Genomic DNA, 21,477 nt, shown 5'->3' with positions numbered 1-21,477 from the left:
TCTCCAGGGCATCCTCTCCCGTCTCCGTGCCGTCCTGCCGCAGATGGACTTCGGGAATGCAGGCGCTCCTCTCACCCTGGTAGCATCCCCTTTGGCATTCCCCTCTTCTTGTCATTTATGTGATAAAATATCCCAAAGCTTGGGGTCCCTTGGTTATGTATTACTATGGACTATTCATTAGCTTCTTAGCGTGTACCACAATTTGAAATAGGTCTTTATTTATTGGTTTATTTTCTGTCACTTCTCCTGTGAAGCTTTTATAACAACCCCAAACAAGCCACGCACGGATCACTTTATCCATCCAACCAACAGACAACTGTCTAATCCCTACGCCATGTCAGGTACCGGACAAGACGCTGGAGAAACAAAACACCAAACAAAAAAACGGGAAGGTCCCTGCCCTCGCAGAGTTTGTGACCTGGTGACACGGGCCAGAAAGCAACAAATAAAAATAGACTTCATAGGGGGACAAGCACTATGGAGATCAGGAGAAACATAGAGAAATGCAGAACCGAGGGACTTAAACGCGTCCTACAGGCCAGGCCTTTCTTCAGAGAATCTTATTCTTAGGCATCTGTTTAATTTATGTCTCTAAACAGCCTCTGCTCGATTGTTAATACATCCCTGCTTCCTTTTCCTCATTTTCTACATACCTGGCACATAGAGGAATTTAATAATTCTGTTTGATGATTAGAGGAAGGAATGAGTGATTTAATTAATAAACCAACTGTTTGTAAGATTCCATTTAATTCTCAATTTGAGAAATCCGCACACAACCAGGTATAATGCATTCTAGTTACTGCTGTATTACCTGAAATCTCTAGTTTCATTACACGCCGGTTCACAGAGATTAAATTCAGACCCACAGTCCATCTCTCTAAACTTGAGCAGAACCAGGTCTACGTGAACCAAGTGTCAGCACTGGTGAGTGAAAGAGTATAGTACAGGAATATTTAATTTCCTTAAAAACCAAGATTCCATTATCCCCTTTTTTTTTTTTTTTTTTTTTTGGTCCAGCCAGGTCACGGGATAAACAAGAGGGAGTTCATGGCTCTGAAAATCGGCGTCATACCAGTGCCCGGCGGGGGATCTTCTCTCGCTGAGGCTGGGGCTCGCCTGAAAAGGCAACACAGTTCAGAAGAAGCCTTGGAAAAGGGTTATGCAAAGAATGGATGGACAGCTGCTGGCTGGTCCCAATGGAAGTTATGTTTGGAAGGCTCCAGACCTGATATTTAACAGTTCTACTGCCAAATGTGCGGAGAGCCTCCCAGAACGAGCCACCAATAGCGAACTCTGGGAGCTGGAGAGAGAGAAAAATGGATGCTTGTCTGCCTTTTGGTCATTCTTCCGGTGGGGAAGAACAGCTAAGCTAGAGGAACCTCGGGCCCCACTGCAGCTGGGTGGGACAGCAAAGGATGGCGGCAGGACGGCTCCGTGGGAGCCGAGTCTGATAACCAGGAGGGGTGGGTGTACGCTAGCAGCTCGCTCACGCGCTCTCGCTCACTCTCTCTCTCTCTCTCTCACACACACACACACACACACACACACACACACATGCACTCAGGCAATCCCCAAATCCAAAACATTTCCCTTAAAACCACGGAATATATCAACAGCTGACCGTCGGAAGGCTGCCTGCAGGCTCAAGTATCCAGCAGGTGGGGACTTGTTTTCCAAGAGCTCGTTCAACAGGACAAACTGAGAACTGTGACCTCACTGGGGTGTGAACACCAGAACCCAAGCAGCAGATGGTGTGATTTAGAGGAAAGGCCACTGCACCAAGAGTCTGCGGCTGGGGACAGCATCCCAGCTTCCCTCTTTATCAACAACGTGACCTTCACCTCTCTGAGCCTCCGTTGCCTCGCTATAAAAAGCAGAGGAGGGGGAAAAAAGCTCTCCCTACCTAAGTTTTAAAATTGTTGTGAGGTCCAGTAAAGAGAATACATGTGAAGCCTCCTTGAAAATGGAAAATGAAGGTGCTTGGGTGGCTCAGTCGGTTGGGCGTCTGCCTTTGGCTCAGGTCATGATCCCAGGGTTCTGGGATCCCGTCCTGCACTGGGCTCCCGGCTCAACAGGGAGTCTGCTTCTCCCTCTGCCCCTCCCTTTTTCTCCTTCTCTCTTTCCCTCTCTCACAAAAATGAAAAAATAAAATCTTTTTAAAAAAGAAAAGAAAATGGAAAAAGATACCTTTTTTTCCCAGCATGTCCTTTTACAGTAATTCCAATAAGCCAAGCACTGACCTGCACACTTTATAAATATTAACCCAAAATGGCCCTGTGAGGTTGGTACTATCATTACCCACATTTTTTTTTAAGATTATTTATTTATTTATTTGACAGACAGAGTACAAGTAGGCAGAGCAGCAGACAGACGGAGAGGGAGAAGCAGGCTCTCTGCCGAGCAGAGAGCCCAACACAGGGCTCAAACCAGAACCCTGGGATCATGACCTGAGCCAAAAGCAGCCGCTTAACCGACTGAGCCACCCAGGCGCCCCACTACCCCCATTTTAGAGAGAGGAGACCAGCGCTGAGAAAATAAGACCCTTGCCCACAGAAATGGCTAGTAAGTAACAGAGAAAGGATGTGATCCCAGACACCCAGTGTCCACAGTCTATGCTCTTGGCCACTACACCATGCAGAGTTATCTACATGACAGAGAATCTACATTCTCTTACTCATATCAAAAGAAGTCAACAATAACACCAACCTTGTATAGTGCTCTCTATTTTACCAAAAAGGTTTCCGTGTTCATTTCCTTACTCAAGTCTCACAATAACCCTAGAAGGTCGTCTGCATATTCCCTCGTATGGATAAGGAAACTGTGGCTTGGACATCTATTCATAGTAGAACATGTGTTTCCGGTAATGGAGGGAGCTACGCAGTGCTCAAACCAGCCATACCTACCTGTCCAACCCCTTCCATCTACGGACATGGATTTTTGAAATGGAAGACACCAACCAAGAACAGAACCCAGATGAAAAGGAGCAGGTGTATAACTACTACCAGCCTTATGCATAGACAAACAGGAAAGCACCCCACGAAGTGGTCTTTGCATTCTGTCCAAAATAATCTCCCATTCTAGGATCTCAGATTCTACTGTAAGTAAGTAGTCATTCCTTTTTGACTGAACGCCCTTCAAGTTAAAAAGTCTCTTTGAAAGAACGCCACATTCTCATGTACATCACAAGAGAATTATTTCATAATATCCTGTCCAATTTGATAGATAGCTAAGACCAGGCTCCAGCCTGTACCCAAGATAATATGAAATTCACAAGATGGGTTCAGAGTACAAGATAAGCGAGAAGACAAGACTGAGCTGAGAGCTTGACAATGGGGTTATATAACTAATACTCTAGATAAATGCACGGATCCCAGGTGCATAGAGCCCCAAGGGAAACAGAGGCACAGGGACCAAGGAACACTTCTACCAAAAATGCAAGGGAGGGTCTTCTGGAATGTTCTTCCTCTTTGGGCTTCCAAAATATACCTCATGGCACTGCCACCTGGTTTTCGTCTCTGGTCTCTGAGGAGCTGTGCCTGTATCTCTGTGAAGATGGCAGCCATCACTGTCTGTGGAAGACAGGCACAAAGGAATCTGTGCTACAATGTAGGAGGGGCGGAGACAGGGGTGAGGGGAACCAGCAGCAGGGGAGGAAGCTCTCGATGGTTATGTTAAAAAGGATTTGTTCCACTGTCAAAACCAGAAAGCTCTCCCCAAGAGCCAGCTTTAGGGAAGGAAGCCTGAAATGATGGAGAGGAGGCCGGTGTATTAAGGAGGCGCCTTGGAAAAGAGGCTAAAGTGAATGGGGGGAGGGGGAGCAGCGTGGGGACAAAGGCAGGTACTGCTGCAAAAACCCACTTCTGAGCTGTGATGGTCCACCACTGCCTGAGGGAAGAACAGATACCGGGCTCCGGCCTTTCTGCTGGGTCCCAGAAAGAGGGCTCCCATTCTCCAGGACAAGGACAGTCCTTTAAATCCAGGCCACTGGAGCCTTCATCCATCCCGGTTCTCCCCAGGGACTGCAAAAGAGCCCAGAGGCCACCGAGCTCCTGAAAACCATACAAGCCACATCTTCACAACCCAACTGCCCATTCCCTGCTCTGGGCCCCACCTCACCCCCCAAAGACAACAACTTACTTCTCCAGCATGGAGCCAGGAGCCCCAGGCCAATCTGGCATCGGCTCCTACTTAGGTTCAGGCTACTGGAGTGCTCGAACAAAGACATATTTGGACCCTCCTGCAGAGAGAGAGGGGACTGTTTCTGGGCCCAGAGGGAGCTGCCTTAATCTGCTGCCCAGTGAATGACAACAATGTTAAGAATGAAAATATGGTTTGGGGGGGATCATCCCCAGGAGCCCAACATTTTGGTATTTAAAGGAACTTTAATGAGCTTAAGAGGCTAATCTGGAGTTCAGGAGGGGGTGTTTTGTTTTGTTTTGTTTTCAAAAATCCTTTTAAAGGTTCCTGAGGCTCTATAGGAAGGGGGCACCAGTACGGTGAGTCAAGGCGGGGGCCCTGGTGTAGCTGAGGCCGCCTGGACGGAACCGGAACCGGTGAGAGGAAGTGGCCAGAAAGACCCCTCCCCACTGCAGCCATAGAACCCCCGGGCTCCAGAGATGAAGGAGGGAGGGTTCGTCCTGCCCCGAGAAGGGCCACGTCCAGGGAAGCAGCAAGAAGTTGAGAATGAATGGGGTATTCACATCCCATCAGGATCCCAGTCGGGTTTTTCACCAAATAACTCCTTTCGGTTTACTGGGGACAGCATCAGACTCAGGGGCTTCTCTGACACACACCCCCCCCCCCAAAAAAAATCCATCTAGAGTGGCAGGACATAAGGTGGCATCCACAGAGGTACCCAGCACACTGAGAAGACATGCCAGTGTCCCTGGACGGTCACCCAAAGAGCAAGGGTTGGGATCACGCAAACCCGAGGGGTGTGCCCCTTGCCAGCGACTGAGCTGAGCCGTAACTGGGGGGGCATGGGACAAGGCTCCGACCATCCCATCCAGAAGACTAATTAGTTTCCTAGTTTCCTCCAGGTAAGCAAATCAAAAGAGGACTCAGGGTCCACAAGGATGGCCTGGGGGGGAAAATGAGGCAGCTGATGAGATGGTATTTAAGTAAGATCTGATGCTGGCGAGAGTCAAGTTACTAGAATTCCACAGGGCATAGGGGAGTGAGGGGGAGTGAGGGGGAGGCAGAACGGGCCCGGGCCAGATGTGAGCCCCAGATAGAGCATGTGGTCCACTCCCAGCAAGGCGAGACGCTGAAGGTATCTGTTATATGCCCGGAGATTAACTGGGCCTGTCAGGCACGGTAGGCCGACCGGCCATGGCCAGACCTCCACCAGGGCTGGTCCGTTACGGGACACTAATGATCAAACACCAGTCTGATAGGGTGAGGCGACCTGGGAGTCAGAACGGCCGGACATCTGCACTGTTGTCTAAAACCGGGACGCCCAAACTGGAAGCTGGCAAGGCTGGGGGACACCAGACTCCTCCACGGAGTTTCAGGCCCTTTTGTATTTTTTGTTGCTGTGACATTACGGCACACGAACGGGGAACCTGGCAAAGGCTTCCTTCCATTCTGGCTAATCCCAACCTGGCGGCCGGTGACAGGCCCCACTGAGGACTCAGCTGCCTCGGTTCCCCGGTGGAGAAGAACAGCCCAGAGGCAGGCTTCAAAGGTCTTTTTTTTTTTTTTTTTTTTTGACTACCCAGCTGGGGCTATCTGTGATGGGACCAGGTCTACACACAAGGTGAGAACCCACCGAGGCCGGCCGTTTCGTTCCTTCCATAAAGTCTTGGCTAATGCTGCGGTGTTTCTGCCACATTCCAGTCCGATCTGCCATATAATGCCAAAAGAAACGTAATCCCCATCCTAAGTCTCATTTTATTTATTTTCAGTAGTGTGAAAACAAACATGTAGCAAGAGGACAGTGTTTACACCTCCTTTTTACCCGGTACAGCTCTAATCCTACTGCTAATTAATACCAGGGCCCGCAGCAATTTTATTAATTTCGTCTTGGTTAAAAATATAGAGACAGATAATTGGGCTTGACTAAAATAACAATTTGACATTTGGAAGGTGTTGCCTTCGTTTCAGGAAGGCGGGTGGCCGTGTATCATCGAAAACATGACAAAGAGGCCCAAAGCCGCCGCTGACACTGGTCAGCAATGGCATAACTAGTTCTAATTGCGATAAACGGACTAAAACGTCCCACGTCTTGCTAACCAAGAACTACGCAGATGATGGAAATCCCCAGCTGGTCTTCCTGTAGGTTCCAGTAAAACAGGGCACACAGGAGAGAAGGGCCTGGAGTCCCCTGTCCCCTAGTATTATTTCCTTCAGAAACCTTTCTTCACTTTGCCCCTAAAATCACCAACTTTCCCACAGCAAAGCTACACAGGGGCTGGTAACAATACTGTCCCACAAGTCACTAAGGGACTTTCAGAAAAACACAGTGTTCCTAGGGGGCAGCCTTAGGCCTGCTGGAAAGAGGACAGGGCCCTCCAGGACAGGGACCCCGCTGTTCTGTGCAGAGGCTGAGAGAGGCACACCCCACACCCTGGGGTCCCCCAGACTTCCAGATCTCAGCCCACAAATGGCTTACCAAGAACTCCCCTCTGAAGATGGGAAAGGACATTGGAAAATCCACATCAGAAAGATGTTTAAAAAAAAAAGAAAAAATGGAAAAGCCCTCAAATAGGGCTAAAGGTTCACAGTTATGGCAGAAATTATTTTTAAATCTTTCCAAGTGGTTGCACATTCCGCCCCTGCCTCGTCATCGTTCATTCCCTAATGTTGTACAACTGTGTTTCACACTCGAGTGAGCAGGATTCAATACGGGTTATTTTGAACATGATGGGATTCAACAATGACGTGCTGTACGGGCGTTGGCTCGAAGAGGCTTTACTAAATTTCTGATAATATAACGAGTATTTTAAATCCTTGTCTCTAGTCTTGCTCCGAAAGGCTATGACCCACAATTTCTCCCACCGTCAAGAATAATGAGCTGATAATTTAGGAAACGGAGTTGTTCTCATGAGAGGAAGATTACCTGCTCAGGACCTCCAAACTACTTTTTTTCCAGAATTAGAAAGCAGTGGCGACGGAGGCCTCCGTAAAACCGGTAACGGCATTTGGGCGAATACAAAAGTTATAAACGAGAAAAAATGAAACCGAAAGGCAGGACAAACGATGAGCTTTGAGAAGAGCTCGGAAATCTGAAAGCAAAAGCAACTCCTTAGCTAGCGGGATGACCGAAGTCCCAAGACTCTGTCGTATGTACAACTGGCCTGGATAAAGAACTTTTTATGATGTGCTCCACTTATGCAAGGATCAAAAGAATCCCACGATGTTCGTACACAATTCCCAGAATACTATTAATATCTACTCGGGCTGTCTAATTTTATTTCAAGAGTTTAAGTCTTAGATTCCAAGGAAGTCCTACCCAGGGACCAATCCATATAAAAAGAGAAAACACCTCTGAGCAAGGACTGTTTCCAATCACCCTCCAAGTAAAAAAAGAGATTACTCGGCCTGTACCAACACCCAGCCACGGCCCGTGGACCGGGCTGATCCTTAGCTAAACCCCCCTGCAATCTAATGCAGACATCAATTTATTACCTAGCTGTGTTTGAGTTTTATATTCCTTACATTTTATTATGCCAGGAGTGGGGCCAACAGAAGATAAAATACAGCAAAAATCTACAACCGCCTCTATAATTTCATCTGTGGGCTCCCTTCTAGGAGTAACTGCATACCCAGTTTTGATCTGCGAGTAACGTCACAGTAATAAAACCAAACTAATTCTTCTCCCTACACACACACACACACACACACACATACACGCACACACGCGCACACACACATCCTACGCTACCTTGATAAAAATGCAGAATTAGTCCCATCACTGGTCCTAAGAGAGATCATTACCCAGGCCATTTTCTCCGAAGGGCTGCCCGCCAATCAGCAGGGTGAAGGCAAGACAGAGAAAGTTCTGAATGTGCTACCTGCTTTGCCCCCATTTTAGTCCCTGTCTTTGGAAAATTGGTCTGCTCCAAGAGAAAGGGGAGAAAACACAGACCTGCGGCCCTCTAAGGCAAGGTCTCCCAAGGCCTGGGATCTGCTGACATGTGGGGAGTTGCGATGTTATGAGAACAGCCCCGATGACAGCAGCGCTATTCCACTCTGCTCCTAGGATGTCCAGAACAATCTAAGGGACCGTGATAAACTTCGTATGTGAGAGGAGAGGGCCCGGGCTGACGCACCGAGCTGCCAGGCACATGAAAGAAACAATAAAAACTTGATTTCAATGTGGGATCCTTTCCAGAAAGCTTAATTATCTATTGTATTACCACATTCCCATTATTCAGCAGCCTTTTCTGTCTCCAGCTGAAGTCCGACTACAGTATTTGTTTGGAACAAATTCAGGAAAAACTCCAAACTACCCAGATCACAGAGGACTCAGTGAAATAGGGAACAACAGTTATATAAATAGAAGCCCCCTGGGCTGGAAAATATCTGGGTCGTCTGCTAACTTTCAGGCACGCTGAAAACAGGGGAATCCAGTTTCTAAATACCCATACCTATAGCTCCCTCCTGTTTTAAATCCCTGGGTACAGCTTCAGCAATTCTGGAAACGTATCATCCCACCTAACCAGTGATTTTACTTTGATGACCTGTCACGCTCCAAAAAGATCACCTCCAGCTCTTAATTTCTGCGGACACTCATAAATCACTGTTCGGCGCTCTGGCCTTAAATGCTTATTTGTTTTGGATGATCGGAAGATAAATGGCTCCTAAGGGTGTCATAGTGTATGAGACAAATATTTAACAAAACATCCCAAAGTCTGAAATGAATGGCTGTGTCTCAGATGCCAGTGTCCATTCCATTTTTTTTTAAATTAGACAAATTTGGTGTTTGACACCAAGGAGGTGTCACCACTAGCTGATAGAGTAGGATTTGGACTGTTTAGCTGGTCACCTGACACCGGGGACAAGCAGCTAATAATTCAAATGCAAAACCGCCCACAGCCAGAAAAGCACCTACAAATGGCTAAAACAAATACAATGAACTCGCTTTGTTCATACTGCGTTCCTGCCCTTCCCCGAAGACTGCAACTTAGCTGTGTGCTCTTTCATGCCGACTTGTAACTCGGCGAATCAGGAGAGCCAAGCGGGCCTGACCTGCCTCTGTCTTCACCACCGGCTTCCTCATGCACACCCACGCCTCCGGCTCTTTTCCTTGGGTGGGCCTCAGACTTTAAAAAGATCCACCCAAAAGGTCAAAATTATTTTTAAATAATCGATTCGTGCAAGAGGGAAAAAATTGCTCTCTGTGACTGTCTCAAGGTATCAGCAACTGAAAAGGTCCCTCTAGACGACAACGATCCGCTCATTCCCGAGGGGTCCCAGGCAATGCCCATTCCTGTGCTTAGAGGAGGCTGCTGAGAAATCCCTGGTAGCTGGGACAATGCCGAAGGCCAAGGGGCTGGGCGGCAAGCCCCCTGAGGGCAGCTGGGACTGGGTCTCACAGCCTCTCCTCACCCAGCCCCCTCCCTGCCTCGGACAGAGCTGCTTGATGATAACAGCCGCTGAAAGGAGGGATTTGTCTGGAGCCTAATTTTTGAAACAAACAACCACAGCAACCACCATGCATGTCGATGCCCTGAAGATGATCAGATATATTAAAACCCCATTTTGTTGGGAAAAGAATGAGGTTGGGATGGGGAACAGAGGAGAAGCTTTAAAACAAAACAAAACAAAACCAAAAACGGACGGGTTGGGTGCAGACCTGTGCCGAGGGGGTGCCATGAGCTTAAAGAGCACAGGCAACTCCATTTTGGACCTGTGTTTCCGAAATAGTTGTTAAAATTAAAATTAAAATCCCTCGTTGTGACAGCAACACCTCCCCGAACAATGCGGCTCACGTTCTTCTCTACAAAACCTTCTCGGTTCTGGCCAACAGCTGGCAAGTTGATCCCTGCAATTTTCCCTCTGCAGAAATAGCTGTGATCACGGAGAACTGACCTTAGTGGGCTCCTAATAAGCAAAAACCCGCGCCAAACCTGGGGGACTGAGACGGAGGGTCATTGTTGTGTTAAGTACTTTACAACAACTGTTTCTTCCCCTCTTGACACAGCCTGACTTCCTTAAAGAAGATCTGACTGGCCAGACAGCTGTGTTGACCCTTAAGCCTTCTTTGATTCGTGATTTTTTTTTTTTTTTAACAAACAGAATAGAAATTCACAATCCAAATCCTTTCCTAAGCTCCAATACTTTTGAATTCGCTAGTGTTGTGCCTGAAGGATGTGGACATTTCGGTAATCTATAAGCAGAAAGATAAAGATTGGTTCTACACATTCCCAAAACCTTCAGATGAAAAGCAAAATGGGGAGGGGAGAGAATGCGAGGAGAGACAACCAGAAGCTTTATGCAGAGGTGATAACCTGAAGTTCTGTGGGCAAAATCTGCTTAATGCCCTAAAAATTGCACTTTTCCCTCAGACACTGTGGCAACAAACAGACAACCAAGAACAGATACGGGCATGTCTTCTTTAAAAAATGTTAACCATAATTACCACTTTGCAAAGTGGCCTTGTGTTTTCATTTCTTTATTCATTTCTGTATCGCCCAACACTTCCCAAACAGAACAGTAATACTAAGGAATACTAAAAGTATTCCTTTTAGTGCTAAAAATGTGAAGTGATCTTTTCAAAATGCCCGGTACCCCTTCCGCAGGAGGGTTAAAGTCAAGCAGAGGATGGCAAAGCAGCCCTGGGAAGCAGAAAAAAAAATTGTGTGTCTGAGGTCACTGGGTATAAACGCTTTGCCAGTCTTCAGTAAACCTCACAGCCCAGGCAACACTGGAAGGAAGATATTTCTGTTCTCTCTCTGTTGTTGTTGTGGTTACATGGAGAGTTGCACACACCCCTTGTCTGTGTTTTCAATAACGTGATAGGAACAGCTTTTCCTGCGCCCCGCCCCGCCCTTGATTATCTTCGCGCACAGTTGTCTCTTATTCACCAGTAACAAATGCCGAATTCTCCTGCGCGGGCACGCGTGTCCACTGGGCCACACACACCAGCCCGAGTGTGCAAAAAGCGAGGCCTGCGTTTCAGCCGCTTTTCTCTCCTTCAGTACCATGCACAGCTTTGCGAAGTCAGTGTCCCCACAGACTAGCCGTTTGGACAGGGAAAAGCAGGTCCCTCTCCATGGACCCACCAAGCAGCTCCGGGCCTGCCTGGCGAGAACCAGGAAATCCCTCTAACTCCCACTCCCGGCTGCGTCCAGGCTTTAGGCATTACAGAAACCTAGGTTCCAAATAATCTACTTTCTTAGATACCTGCCGCCTAGTTCTCCAAACACACCCGCACGGTCAGGTCGGCAGGAGAGAAGTGCATCCCGCGCAAGGCTGCACGACACACCCACGCGGGAATTCGGGGTGGGGGTGGGGAAGTGTGCGGTGCTGGAGGGAGCCTCAGATCCGGCCCCTGCGCCCCAGGGTTTTCTAGAAACGGGACGGGGGTCGCGGACTGAGAGAGAAAAGGCAAACAGGGTGCGCGGAGCTCGGAGGGGCAGCCGCGCCGTTTCTGAGCCCAGTCTATCGCGACGCCAGGGGACAAAGCCGCACGGGCACCGCGCACAGGGGACGGAAGCCGCGGGAGCAGAAAGCTGGCGGCTCGCTCCGAGCGCCACCGTGGCGCAGACACGTGGCTGAGACGGAGCGGGAACCCCGCGCGCAGATGTGGGCCACTGGCAGCCCGCGGGGCACCCCAGGGAAGGGGAGAACCGGGACCCAGCCGGCCGGACGGGGTCGAAGCCCTCACACAGGTGTGTCCTCCGGGAAGCGCGCGGTGGGAGTACAGGAGCCCGGGGAGGGGACTGCGCACCGGGGAGCACACGGCGGAGGGAGCCGGCGCTTGCGCCCCTGCGGCCCGGGCGGTAGCAGCGCGCCCCGCTCGGGTCTCCCCGGCCCCGGGGGAGGGCAACCCGCAACAACCTGGCGGTGAATCGGCGTCGTGCGTTTCTGGGCTAGAGGGTGCCTCTGCGCCTTCCGGAAGCGGATGGGGGTAAAGGAGGAGCGAGTGGGCTAGGGGGGTGCGCTCCGGCGACGCGATCACTTACTTCTCGTAGTCGTACTTGCAGTAGAGCTTCTTGTCCCGGTAGAAGCAGGTGGTCTCCAGGGGCTCTTTGCAGGAGGCGCACTGCACGCACTGCTCATGCCAGAAGCTGTCGTTGAGCCGCAGCAGAAACCTGTCCGAGATGACCCGTTGACAGCCCTCGCAGACAGACTTGGGGCTCACCGCTCTGCCTACAGCAGCAATAGACGTTCTCGGGTCAATCGCGCCGGCCCAGCATCCCGGCCAAACCCGGCCGGGACTCGCTCCGATCCCTCCCCGCCCGCGGATTTCCCCCGCGCCCCCCACCCCGGGAAGCCCTCCGCTCATCAACCAAACCGAGCTTTAGAGAACAGAGAAGAATCAAACCAGGTGTTGTTTCTAACAAACAGCAACTCTACGGGAAGGTTTAAATTCTACCGGGGGAGGGGACAGAAATCAGTAACAAGGGGACTTAATTATCAAACCTATCCAGGTATTCGCGCAAACGTGCGCACAACTAGCAAAATCAGACGACAAATAAATCTGCGCTCCGGGATTTATCATGTAAGCCTTAAGTCACTCACTGCGCTTGTCTCTTTTGACTATTAGGAAAACCGTGAGTCTATAAAAAGAATGTGGGGGCACTTGTTTTGTTTTGTTTTTTCTTTTGCTATAATGCGATTCTGTTGTATTTTTGAGGGAAAACTTTGAAATTTTAATTTTTCTCCTAAAAAGTCTCAGACGTACAGAAAAATACCATCTTGCTCCAGGCAAACTCGGTATTGTTCAAAGCAATGCACGCCAAAGTGCTGTACCTTGGCTGGAGTACAAGTTGCGGGTGGGTTTACACGTTTAATATTATGTGTATATATGTATGTAGACATATACATAATTAAGAAGCATCAAAATAAGAGGGGTAAAAAAGGAAAGAAGCGGGGCGCCGAGATGCGGCGGGAGTTCCCGGAACCCCGCATGCTCAGCCACCGCGCGTTCGAGCAACACCCACCCCAAACCCACTCCACGCAAACAGGGAATGCTCTCTACCTTACCCCTCGGACTTTGTCTGTTTTGCTCCTTTATTTTGCTGGCGGAGAGGATGCCCTTTTTTTAGGATGTGGGAACGCTTGGCCGCCTTTGTCGGCACATTTCACAGCTATTTAAAGAAGGCCTTGTCCCCTGATAACAATACTCTTGCGCGTGGTGTCCCAAAGGGCCTGATCCTTCCCCACTTCCTTGCTACACTCCTGTCGCTTTTTCCCTTGGGGGATCCTGTCACCAGCTCCTGAGTGGGGCCAGTCGCCTTGAGGCACACAGGGAGGGCTAAGAAAAGTAGCGAGATAGTTCTTAATAGTAAGATTCTCTGTTTTGCCCTGTCTCGGCGTTCAGGGCCAGGACCCGGGCACTGGGAGTCGCCCGGAGCCGCGCGGAGCGCACACTGCGGGCCGAGACGCCTGCCGTAGCCTCAGGGTCGCGTGCGTTCCGTGCCAGGGCAATGCCAGCTCTGGCCCCCCGCGCTCTTCCGACGCTGCACGGAGTCAAGAAGTTTCCCAAATAGGGGTTGAAAGGGGGGAACGCAGTGCGCGTGATTTCGCTTCATCTGGGGAGCAGGGGGGAATTCCTCTCCGGCTATGGTTTCTCCAGCCAGACTGTCTCATCGCCTTCACCCCACTCTAGCGGTTCCGAAGGACCGAAAGAGGCAAGAGGTTTAAATGACAAAACGAAAATCTCCACACACCCCCACCCCCGCTAAAATATGAAAGCACCCGCTGCCCACAATTTAAAAGCACCAAAGTATTCGGGGTGGCAGGTGGGGTTGAGAATCCTCAGATGAGAGGATGATCCTCATCACCTCAGATGAGCGAGCCCCGCGCGTGTGGACACCCTTTCGAGGCCCTTGGCTAGCGGCTCCTCCGTGGTCGCTGCAAAGGGATTGGGGAGGCTGAGGGGAACCCGCCGGCCTCGAAGTCCCGCTCCAGTTAATTAAAACGGAAGCGAGGGCCCTGCGGTGCGGGCTAATCCCCGCGCTGCGCTGCCCACCGGCCCGGAAAAGCCCTTCGGCCGTGCCCGAGGCTGAGATTGGACCTGGAGTTGGAGGGGACGAGGAGCCTCTTCGAACTTGGGCGCCTTTAGGTTTCCTATGCTCGCCCCTAGGCCGCCGAGAAGCCGGCGGCATTTACGAGATGTCGATCAGCTCCGTGATTAAAAATCCAGCCCCGAGTATTTTTAATCACTTGCCACTCAGACCCCGCGAGCAATCTCGCCCGCCCCTCGCGGCTTTGGGGAATTCGGTGCCCGGCGCGTGAAACCTGGGGCGGCTTGTCGGCTCGGGGTAGGAAGGACCCACGGGGACTGACGGACAGACGGAGCGTGGGCTCAAACCGAGTGCAGTAGGCAGGGCGCTGGCTCCCTTACTGCCGAACGGGTCCCGGAGGGCTGGGCTGCAGAACTGGGGTCTGCTGGAAGGAGGGTGCGCCTGGGGCGCACGGCCTGAACACTTACCCAGCAGCGAGGAGAAGGACGCCGAAGTCTCGATGGCGCTCTGGAAATTCTCCTCCATCTTCAGGCCGTCCAGCATGTTGGGACCGGGCCGGGAGGACCTGCAGAGGGAGAGGAAGCGATGCTTCTGGGGTCCGTGCCCTCTGGGACCGGGAGCCCGCAGCCGCCACACTTCTGGGAAAGGACGGAGGGAGTGTCCAGGGTCACTAGAACGAGAAGGGAGGGGAGAGTCCAGCCAAGAGAAACGTGGGGTGGGAGGAGAGAGAGGAGCCACCGCGAACTGCTCCGACTGATCTGATTTCACTTGAAGTCAACGCGTTTTGTACTCAGACCTCCGCCCCCTAACTGCGCTTCTCCTTCTCTTGCCCCCCCCCCCCCCCCCCCCCGCCACACACACCCCCTCACCCCGTCCCCAGCCCCAGGTTTCCCATCCCGAGTCCGACTCCGCCCTAACCTGTACCAACGCGCCCTAGGGACAGCTCTGCGGGAACCCAGCGACGCGGGGAGACCGGGATAAAAGGAGTGGGTGCTCCCCTCGCGGGGCCGGGCTCGGGCACGCGGGACTGCGAGGTCTACGGCCCGCGCCCCGACCGGCCCGGGACGCCCCTCACCTGCCCCCGCCCAGGCGGGGCCGAGAGAGCGAGCCGGAGCGCGCCCGCCTGCTAGCCGACCCCGGGCGCCGAGAGCTGCTGGGGGCGCGCGGGGCGGTCCTCCGGCCGCTCGGCTGGTGCCGGGAACGTCTGCAGGAGCGCAGAAGTCGCCTCGGGGAGGAGCCGCGGCTGGCCGGGCTCACTCTTGGATGCATTTCAAATCAACTTTCCGAAACGCGCCCGCCGGAGCCGGAGTCCCGGAACGCGCAGCCCTCCTTACCTGGTGGGCGAGCTCGCTCCCCGCGGCAGGGGCGGGAGGAAGCGGCCGGGCGCCGCGGGGAGCTGAGGCCGGGACAGGCGTAGGCCCTCGAGGCTGCAGCCGGCGCGGCCGGGAGGGAGCCCGAGCGAGCGCCGGCCCCTGGCTCCGCTCCTCGGCGCGCCCGGGCCGGGCCGAGACGTGACCGCAGGCGGCCGGCCTTCTCGGGACGTCCTGGCCGGCCGCGTCGCTCCTCGGGGGGGAGGGGTCGGCCGGGGCTGCTCCGAGGCCGGGAGGGAGGGCGGAGGCCCGGGGTCGTGGGTGCGAGTCGGGCCCTGCTGCGCCGGGGCGGATCCGGCCGCCGCGGACACGGACCGCGGCGCGGCGCGCGGCGGAGGGAAGGGGTGGGGTGCGCGGGGAGGCGGGCTGGGAGCGCGCCCCTGGAGCGGCCGCCGAGCTCCCTTTCCCGGCCCGGCAGTGCGGCCCAGCTAGCCGCGGGCGCCTCGCAGGCACGCAAAGTTTCCTCCCCTCCACGTGCAAGGGCTCCCTCTGGGCGCGCCGGCGGGGCCGCCCCCCTGACCCCCGCGCCCCCTGCTCCGCCGCGCTCGCACGCCGCGTTCCCGGGCCGCTCTCCGCCACCGCAGGCGACGGCAGCACCGCAGCCCTCCCCGCGCCGTCCGAAGCGCCAGGAAGCCGTTGGCAGCGTGCGGCTGCTTGCGGAGACCCCCAGAGCTCAGAGCAATTCAGTCCCCTTCTGGGTCGGCCGGGGCTCGCGTAAAGTTCCCGACTTCCGCCGGGCTTCAAACCCGCTAAGCGGTTCAGATGGAACCGGTTCACGGATGGGGCGTGCGGAGGCCGTAGGAGTCACGGCCAAAGCTCGAATCGGGCTCCCAGCCGAGTCTAGGTGGGATCTGACCCCCAGACACTGAATCCTCAATGACACCGAGTCAGCTAAGGGGGCATACTTAGGGGAGCAAAGTACTGGGGGGCAAGGTCAACTCCCTACACCTCCTAACCTTAGCTTTCAGCCCTAGGCCTTCAGCCCCTCCAGGAGCAGGAACAGGGTCTTAATCATCTGTGTACTCCAGGAGGTGAGCACGATGCCTGGCCCCCAGCGGATACTCAATAAATAAATCATAACGCGGGCTAACATTTATCGAACATTTTATTATGTGCCAGGCTTGGTTACACAGTTAACTCATTTAATCTTTACAGCAACCCTGTGAGGTGGAGACAATTATTATCCCAATATTACAGGTGAGCAGAGTGAGTACCACGGGAAGGGTCAGTTCTGCCGGATTCTCTGGGGGGCCCCTCAATTCCTGACTTGTAGGGAACTGAATTGGAGTCGCCAGGCAGTTTGACAGAGTGAACCTGGGCAGGGTCGATGCCACAGAGCCAGCGCTTTCTTGTTCCTTTCTCCAAGGACAGGACCACTTACTTATTTTTAAAGAAAAAGTGCTGGCAGCTCGGGCTCCAATGTGCTGGGGGGGTTCGGGGGGGGTGCCTTGACCCCACTCACCATCCTAAGTGCTTTCTGCCAGCAGCCACAAGCCAAACACAGAATATGACTTCAGGGAAACAAGAGAAAAGGGCAAAGAGTTTAATACTTTACATCTGAATGCTGCTTTATACTTTCCAAGATACTTTCATCCATGATTTTTGCTTGATCTTTACAACAAACCTGTGAGGTAGGCAGAACAAATAATTTTATCCATTGTTTCAGATGAATCTTTGGGGCTTAGCAGGGCTGGGAGATTTCTCTAATGTTGCCCAGCTGGTTAGTGGCATGTCCCCTGACACCTGTCCTTTGTCCTTCTGCTACCCCAGGTAGAGTGTGTGTGTGTGTGGGGGGGGGTAATGAATTATGAAAGTATCCTTAGGATAACATATAAAATAGAAGTCAGGCAAGCAAAACATGGAGACGAGCAAATACAAGCATAAGGAAATATTTTCAAATGCCCAACAGAGTTTTGGTTTCACTTAAAGGTCTTGAATTTTGAGCTATGTTTAACTACTGGTAAGAATATTCCTTTTAGAGAATACCCTGGAAGTGGGTAGGTTCTCATCTGATCTGGGACGCAAATCCCTCAAAGGATCTTTGCATTTGGAAGGCAGCCTGATTAGTAGAGATCACTCACAAGTGTTGGGTAGGGCTGCCTTTCCCCCAGCTGGCTCTTGGACACCTTCATGATAGGGACTGTGTCTCATAATCACATTGTAAGCCCTGGGGTCCTTAGTGCAGAGCCAGGCACATACATGTGATTAACATATGCCACTTACTTAACCCCTGGGTGAGTGTTGTGCTCACCAGGGTGGGGGAACACTCTAAAAAAGGGGAAACCTCCCAGGGGCAGGAATCCAAGGACCTCACTTTCATGGCCAGCTCTGCCACTGAGTCAGGCGGGCCAAGTTCGCCTTTCTGTGCAACTGTACTTCTGTCTGCGATGAAGGTGCTATACTCACTCGGTGGCCCGAAAGGCCTTCCTGGTCTGCAGTCTGGGAAGCAATGGGGCAGCGTTGGCAGCAGAACCAGCAGCTCCTTATCATGCCCTCTGCAGACTTGGTCCAGTGTAGACGCTGATGTGGCTAAGGGACGTGTCCCAATCATTCCAGATACGCCTTGTGTACCCGGGGTCTCTCTTTTATGCTTTATCTTCCCTCTCTCGATGAATTGGGGATCACGAACCCCCCTCCTCCCCCAGTATCATTTCACTTTGGCCTGAGCCCGCCCAGTGACGTCGTGGGTAGGCAGACAGATATCTGTCCAACCATGAAAGAGTCTCCAGATCAGGCCACGTGGTTTTTCATTTTAGACTCAAATGAGTCTACGGCCATACCACCCTGAACGCGCCCGATCTCGTCTGATCTCGGAAGCTAAGCAGGGTTGGGCCTGGTTAGTACTTGGATGGGAGACTCAAATGATAGGATTTCACCTTCTTAATGACTGAAGAGGTCCTGAAGCGATTTATGAAGGAGAAGCCATAGTCTGTCTCCCTTTTATCAGAAATACTGTTTTCTGAGAGTTTGTGGAAGTGAGGTAAACAGGCTTTAGAAGAGACTCTCCAAATGACTGACTTCTAGAGATGGAAGTGACCTTGAAGCTCATCTGGTCCAAGTGTTAAGTTTATGTTGGGTCAAAATTCATTTCCCTAGCGCGGTCACATCTGGTCCACTGACAGCTCAGGGCTGGCCACTGGAAATGTCAAACCCTACTTCCACGATCTGTCAGATGTGGGCAGAGCTGCCCTCTCTGTTCTGCTCTCTTTGTTTCTGAACCTGCTCCAGTGTTTCTCTGTCCCTCCTAAATTATGCCCCCCAGACCTGGTGCAGCTTTCCAGTGACAGTGTCCAGAGACCCGGGGCTCTCTCTGGCCATAAAACACCCATCAACACGACCTGGTTTGGGGTTAGCATTTTCAGCGGCTGCTGTGGACTCATCCTGTGTGTGTGAGGAACAAAACCCCCCTCTGTCCTTTTCCCCATGGGCCACTGGGAGGCCACATCTCCCCGAACTGCAATTGTACAACTGGTGTTTGGCCCCAAGCGTGGAAACTTAACATTGATCCCTGTTAAGAGATAGGCAGCTATTCCAAACATCAGGAATCCTGCAACTTGAAGCAGCTTCCAAGAGATCCAGGGACTGTGTCTGAAGCCTCGTACTTTGCTCTGAGGAGGAAATGGAGGGCCCTGGCCACGCTGGTCTGGAAGCTGCCACCGTTGGAGGAAGATAGGCCAGGGTAATGAATAAGGAGTGACATTGAAGACGGGGTGTCAAGAGGGTGTGCAGGGACCTTGCAACCTGCCGGGACCCCTTCACCTGGGAGGGGGCCCTGGACCTCTTTCAGTTCTCTGCCATCCCCTATCCTTTGTCAAGTAACCACCTGTGGAAGATTCTGGAAGCCAAGCAGACCAGCCGTGCAGCCACCCTTTCTATGGCACCAGAAGCACCAGAAGCATCACCGCCAGACTCAGGAACGACGGTGGCTGAGATGTGAGCCGAGGAGAGAGGACGGGGTAGGCCGAGGCCCTCGCGTGGTGGGAGGGACACAGCCAGGGAGCGGGGACCTCCTGCTACAGAGTGGAGATGACAGGAACATGTTTTTTTACTTTCCTTTTCTTGCTCTCATTTCTGTGTTTTATTAAGGGAAACACAAAGGGAAAATTGTGTTATTTGTTAAAAAATGTCAAAGTGCGTTTCCAGCGAGAGGAAAAAAAGCAGACACGTTACTGCCTCGACAGAGAAGGCCGTGCTCTGGAGGGGCGGCCAGAGACCAAGACCCGTGTGGTGGGGGGCGCTGGAGCAGTGAACTCTCCTGACCTCAGAAATCGGCCCCAGGAATCCCCGGGTCCCGCGCCCCCATTCGGATCTCTCAAAGGAGCTGAAGCACCACCGGGAGCTTCTGGGGGCGAAAGGGGGCATCCCAGACCCGCTGCCGGAGTGGGGGGAGGCGCTCAGCTAACAAAGGCACCCTTTACAGCACCACATTCTTTGGATCTGGTCTGGAATCATCCGCATGGCCCACTCCCCCTCGCCGTTGGGACTGTGCACTCCGACCGAGAGGGCTCCATGGCCGCCTCATCCGTCTCTCCTGGTCTCTCCTGCGCCCGGCCCTACGCTTTCCCTCACCAGAGCCCCAGCAAGTATTTGTTAACTCAACAGAGAGTGTCCTTAAATTTTAGTCTATTCCACGGCATAACCGGGTGCACCAGAAGGAGCAGGCCTGGCGCTGGAAGCACGGAGGCCTGAGTTCAAATCCCAGCTGTGACATTTAGGAACTGTTCAAACTTAAATCAGCCCAACGCCTCCATGTTCCAGCGTCCTATCTGGACAGGGAAAAGAGTGAAACAGTCTTCAAGAGTTAACAGAAGAAATGGCTACGAGAACTCTAATACTCCCTCTGGTTCACTTAATGTTCGAACATCCTTTACGTCCTCATCTAGCCTCCTAGGGATCGAGCAGTTGGAGCTTCTGACGGAAAATCGTCTGGGCTTTGCCGTGTTCTCCGGAGCACACAGGAGCAACGCCAGCATTCAGACACAGTCCTTGTCCTGAGCCATGACACGTGTTGCTGGGTAACTGAGGCATCTCTATGCCCTAGAGAGGCTGGGGGGGTGGCATTGGAGGGCACTTAGAGGTCACACAGAGCTGGGACTGATCATTGACTCTGCCCCTTATGATGGCCTTGAGCAACCTCCTTAACCCTCCAAGCCTCAGCTTCCCCTTTGAATAACTCAAGGGAATAATTTGGGGTCAATGTGTTTGTGTTAAATGAAATAATACAAAATACCAAGCATAGGAATAGGGCAGGTAGTAAGAGTTCAGTGACTTTTAGCTGCTGTCACCATCACCATCATCATGAGACAATAAGCACCCCTGGGACCATATTTTACATGTGTGTGGCCCTAGTCCTGAGCATGTGGGCACAGGGGTCCAGAGTACGTGCCTTAAATTAAACAGAGCAACGAGTGAGGTTCCAGTAGAATCTGACTCTCGATGCCACCCCCCAACACCCAGGCTGAGAAGGGATTTCTTTTGGAAAAATCCCACCTGATCCGTACCAAGTCCCCAGATCGCAGGCTTCCCGCCCAAGCTTCTCACTGTGGGCTCCAACAAGCCCCCCTGCTGACATCTACATGTGATACTTCACACTCAATACCAAGAACCTGGACATGATGGGTGGGGGGCGGGGGGCACAACGAGCGAACTCCCTAGGCCCCCAGATGGAGAGCCATCTGTGAAGACATGAGGTCGGTTAGAATCCAGGCCTGGTTCCCTGATTCACGGGCCAGCCATATCTCAGTCACTATGCGGTGAAGGTGTCAGCAGATTAGGCAGAAGCCCCTGAACCCAGGGCCCGGGGGGACAGCAGGAGGCCCAACAAAAGCATTCTGCAGCCCCGGGATACCCAGCACTGGGTGCAGTACCTCCAAACGTGCCCACGGGGAGACACTGCCCAGGCCAGAGGCAGCTCTGGGCCAAGCAGGGACAGAGCTCCCCGCCACCAGCCCAGCACTGAGGCCTTAGCT

General features: G+C 52.6%; 1 protein-coding gene across 1 annotated transcript in view; it reads right to left on the bottom strand.

Annotated features, from left to right (window-relative positions):
* Positions 1 to 14,797, bottom strand: part of LMX1A (LIM homeobox transcription factor 1 alpha) — a 155,634-nt gene extending 140,837 nt beyond the window's left edge. The window contains exons 1-2 of the mRNA XM_004751434.3: positions 14,606 to 14,797; positions 12,132 to 12,318 (exon numbers count right to left, since the gene is read on the bottom strand). Of these exons, the coding sequence (XP_004751491.1) occupies positions 12,132 to 12,318; positions 14,606 to 14,681 (263 nt within the window). The 5' untranslated portion in view covers positions 14,682 to 14,797. The remainder of the gene's footprint in view (positions 1 to 12,131; positions 12,319 to 14,605) is intronic.
* Positions 14,798 to 21,477: the final 6,680 nt, after the last annotated feature.

Source organism: Mustela putorius, unplaced genomic scaffold (genome assembly GCF_011764305.1).
Source record: "Mustela putorius furo isolate JIRA1106 unplaced genomic scaffold, ASM1176430v1.1 tig00000508_pilon_pilon_pilon, whole genome shotgun sequence".
Taxonomy (NCBI): Eukaryota; Metazoa; Chordata; class Mammalia; order Carnivora; family Mustelidae; genus Mustela; species Mustela putorius.
The sequence above is the reverse complement of the archived record's forward strand: the minus strand, read 5'-3'. Positions and strand labels throughout refer to the sequence as shown.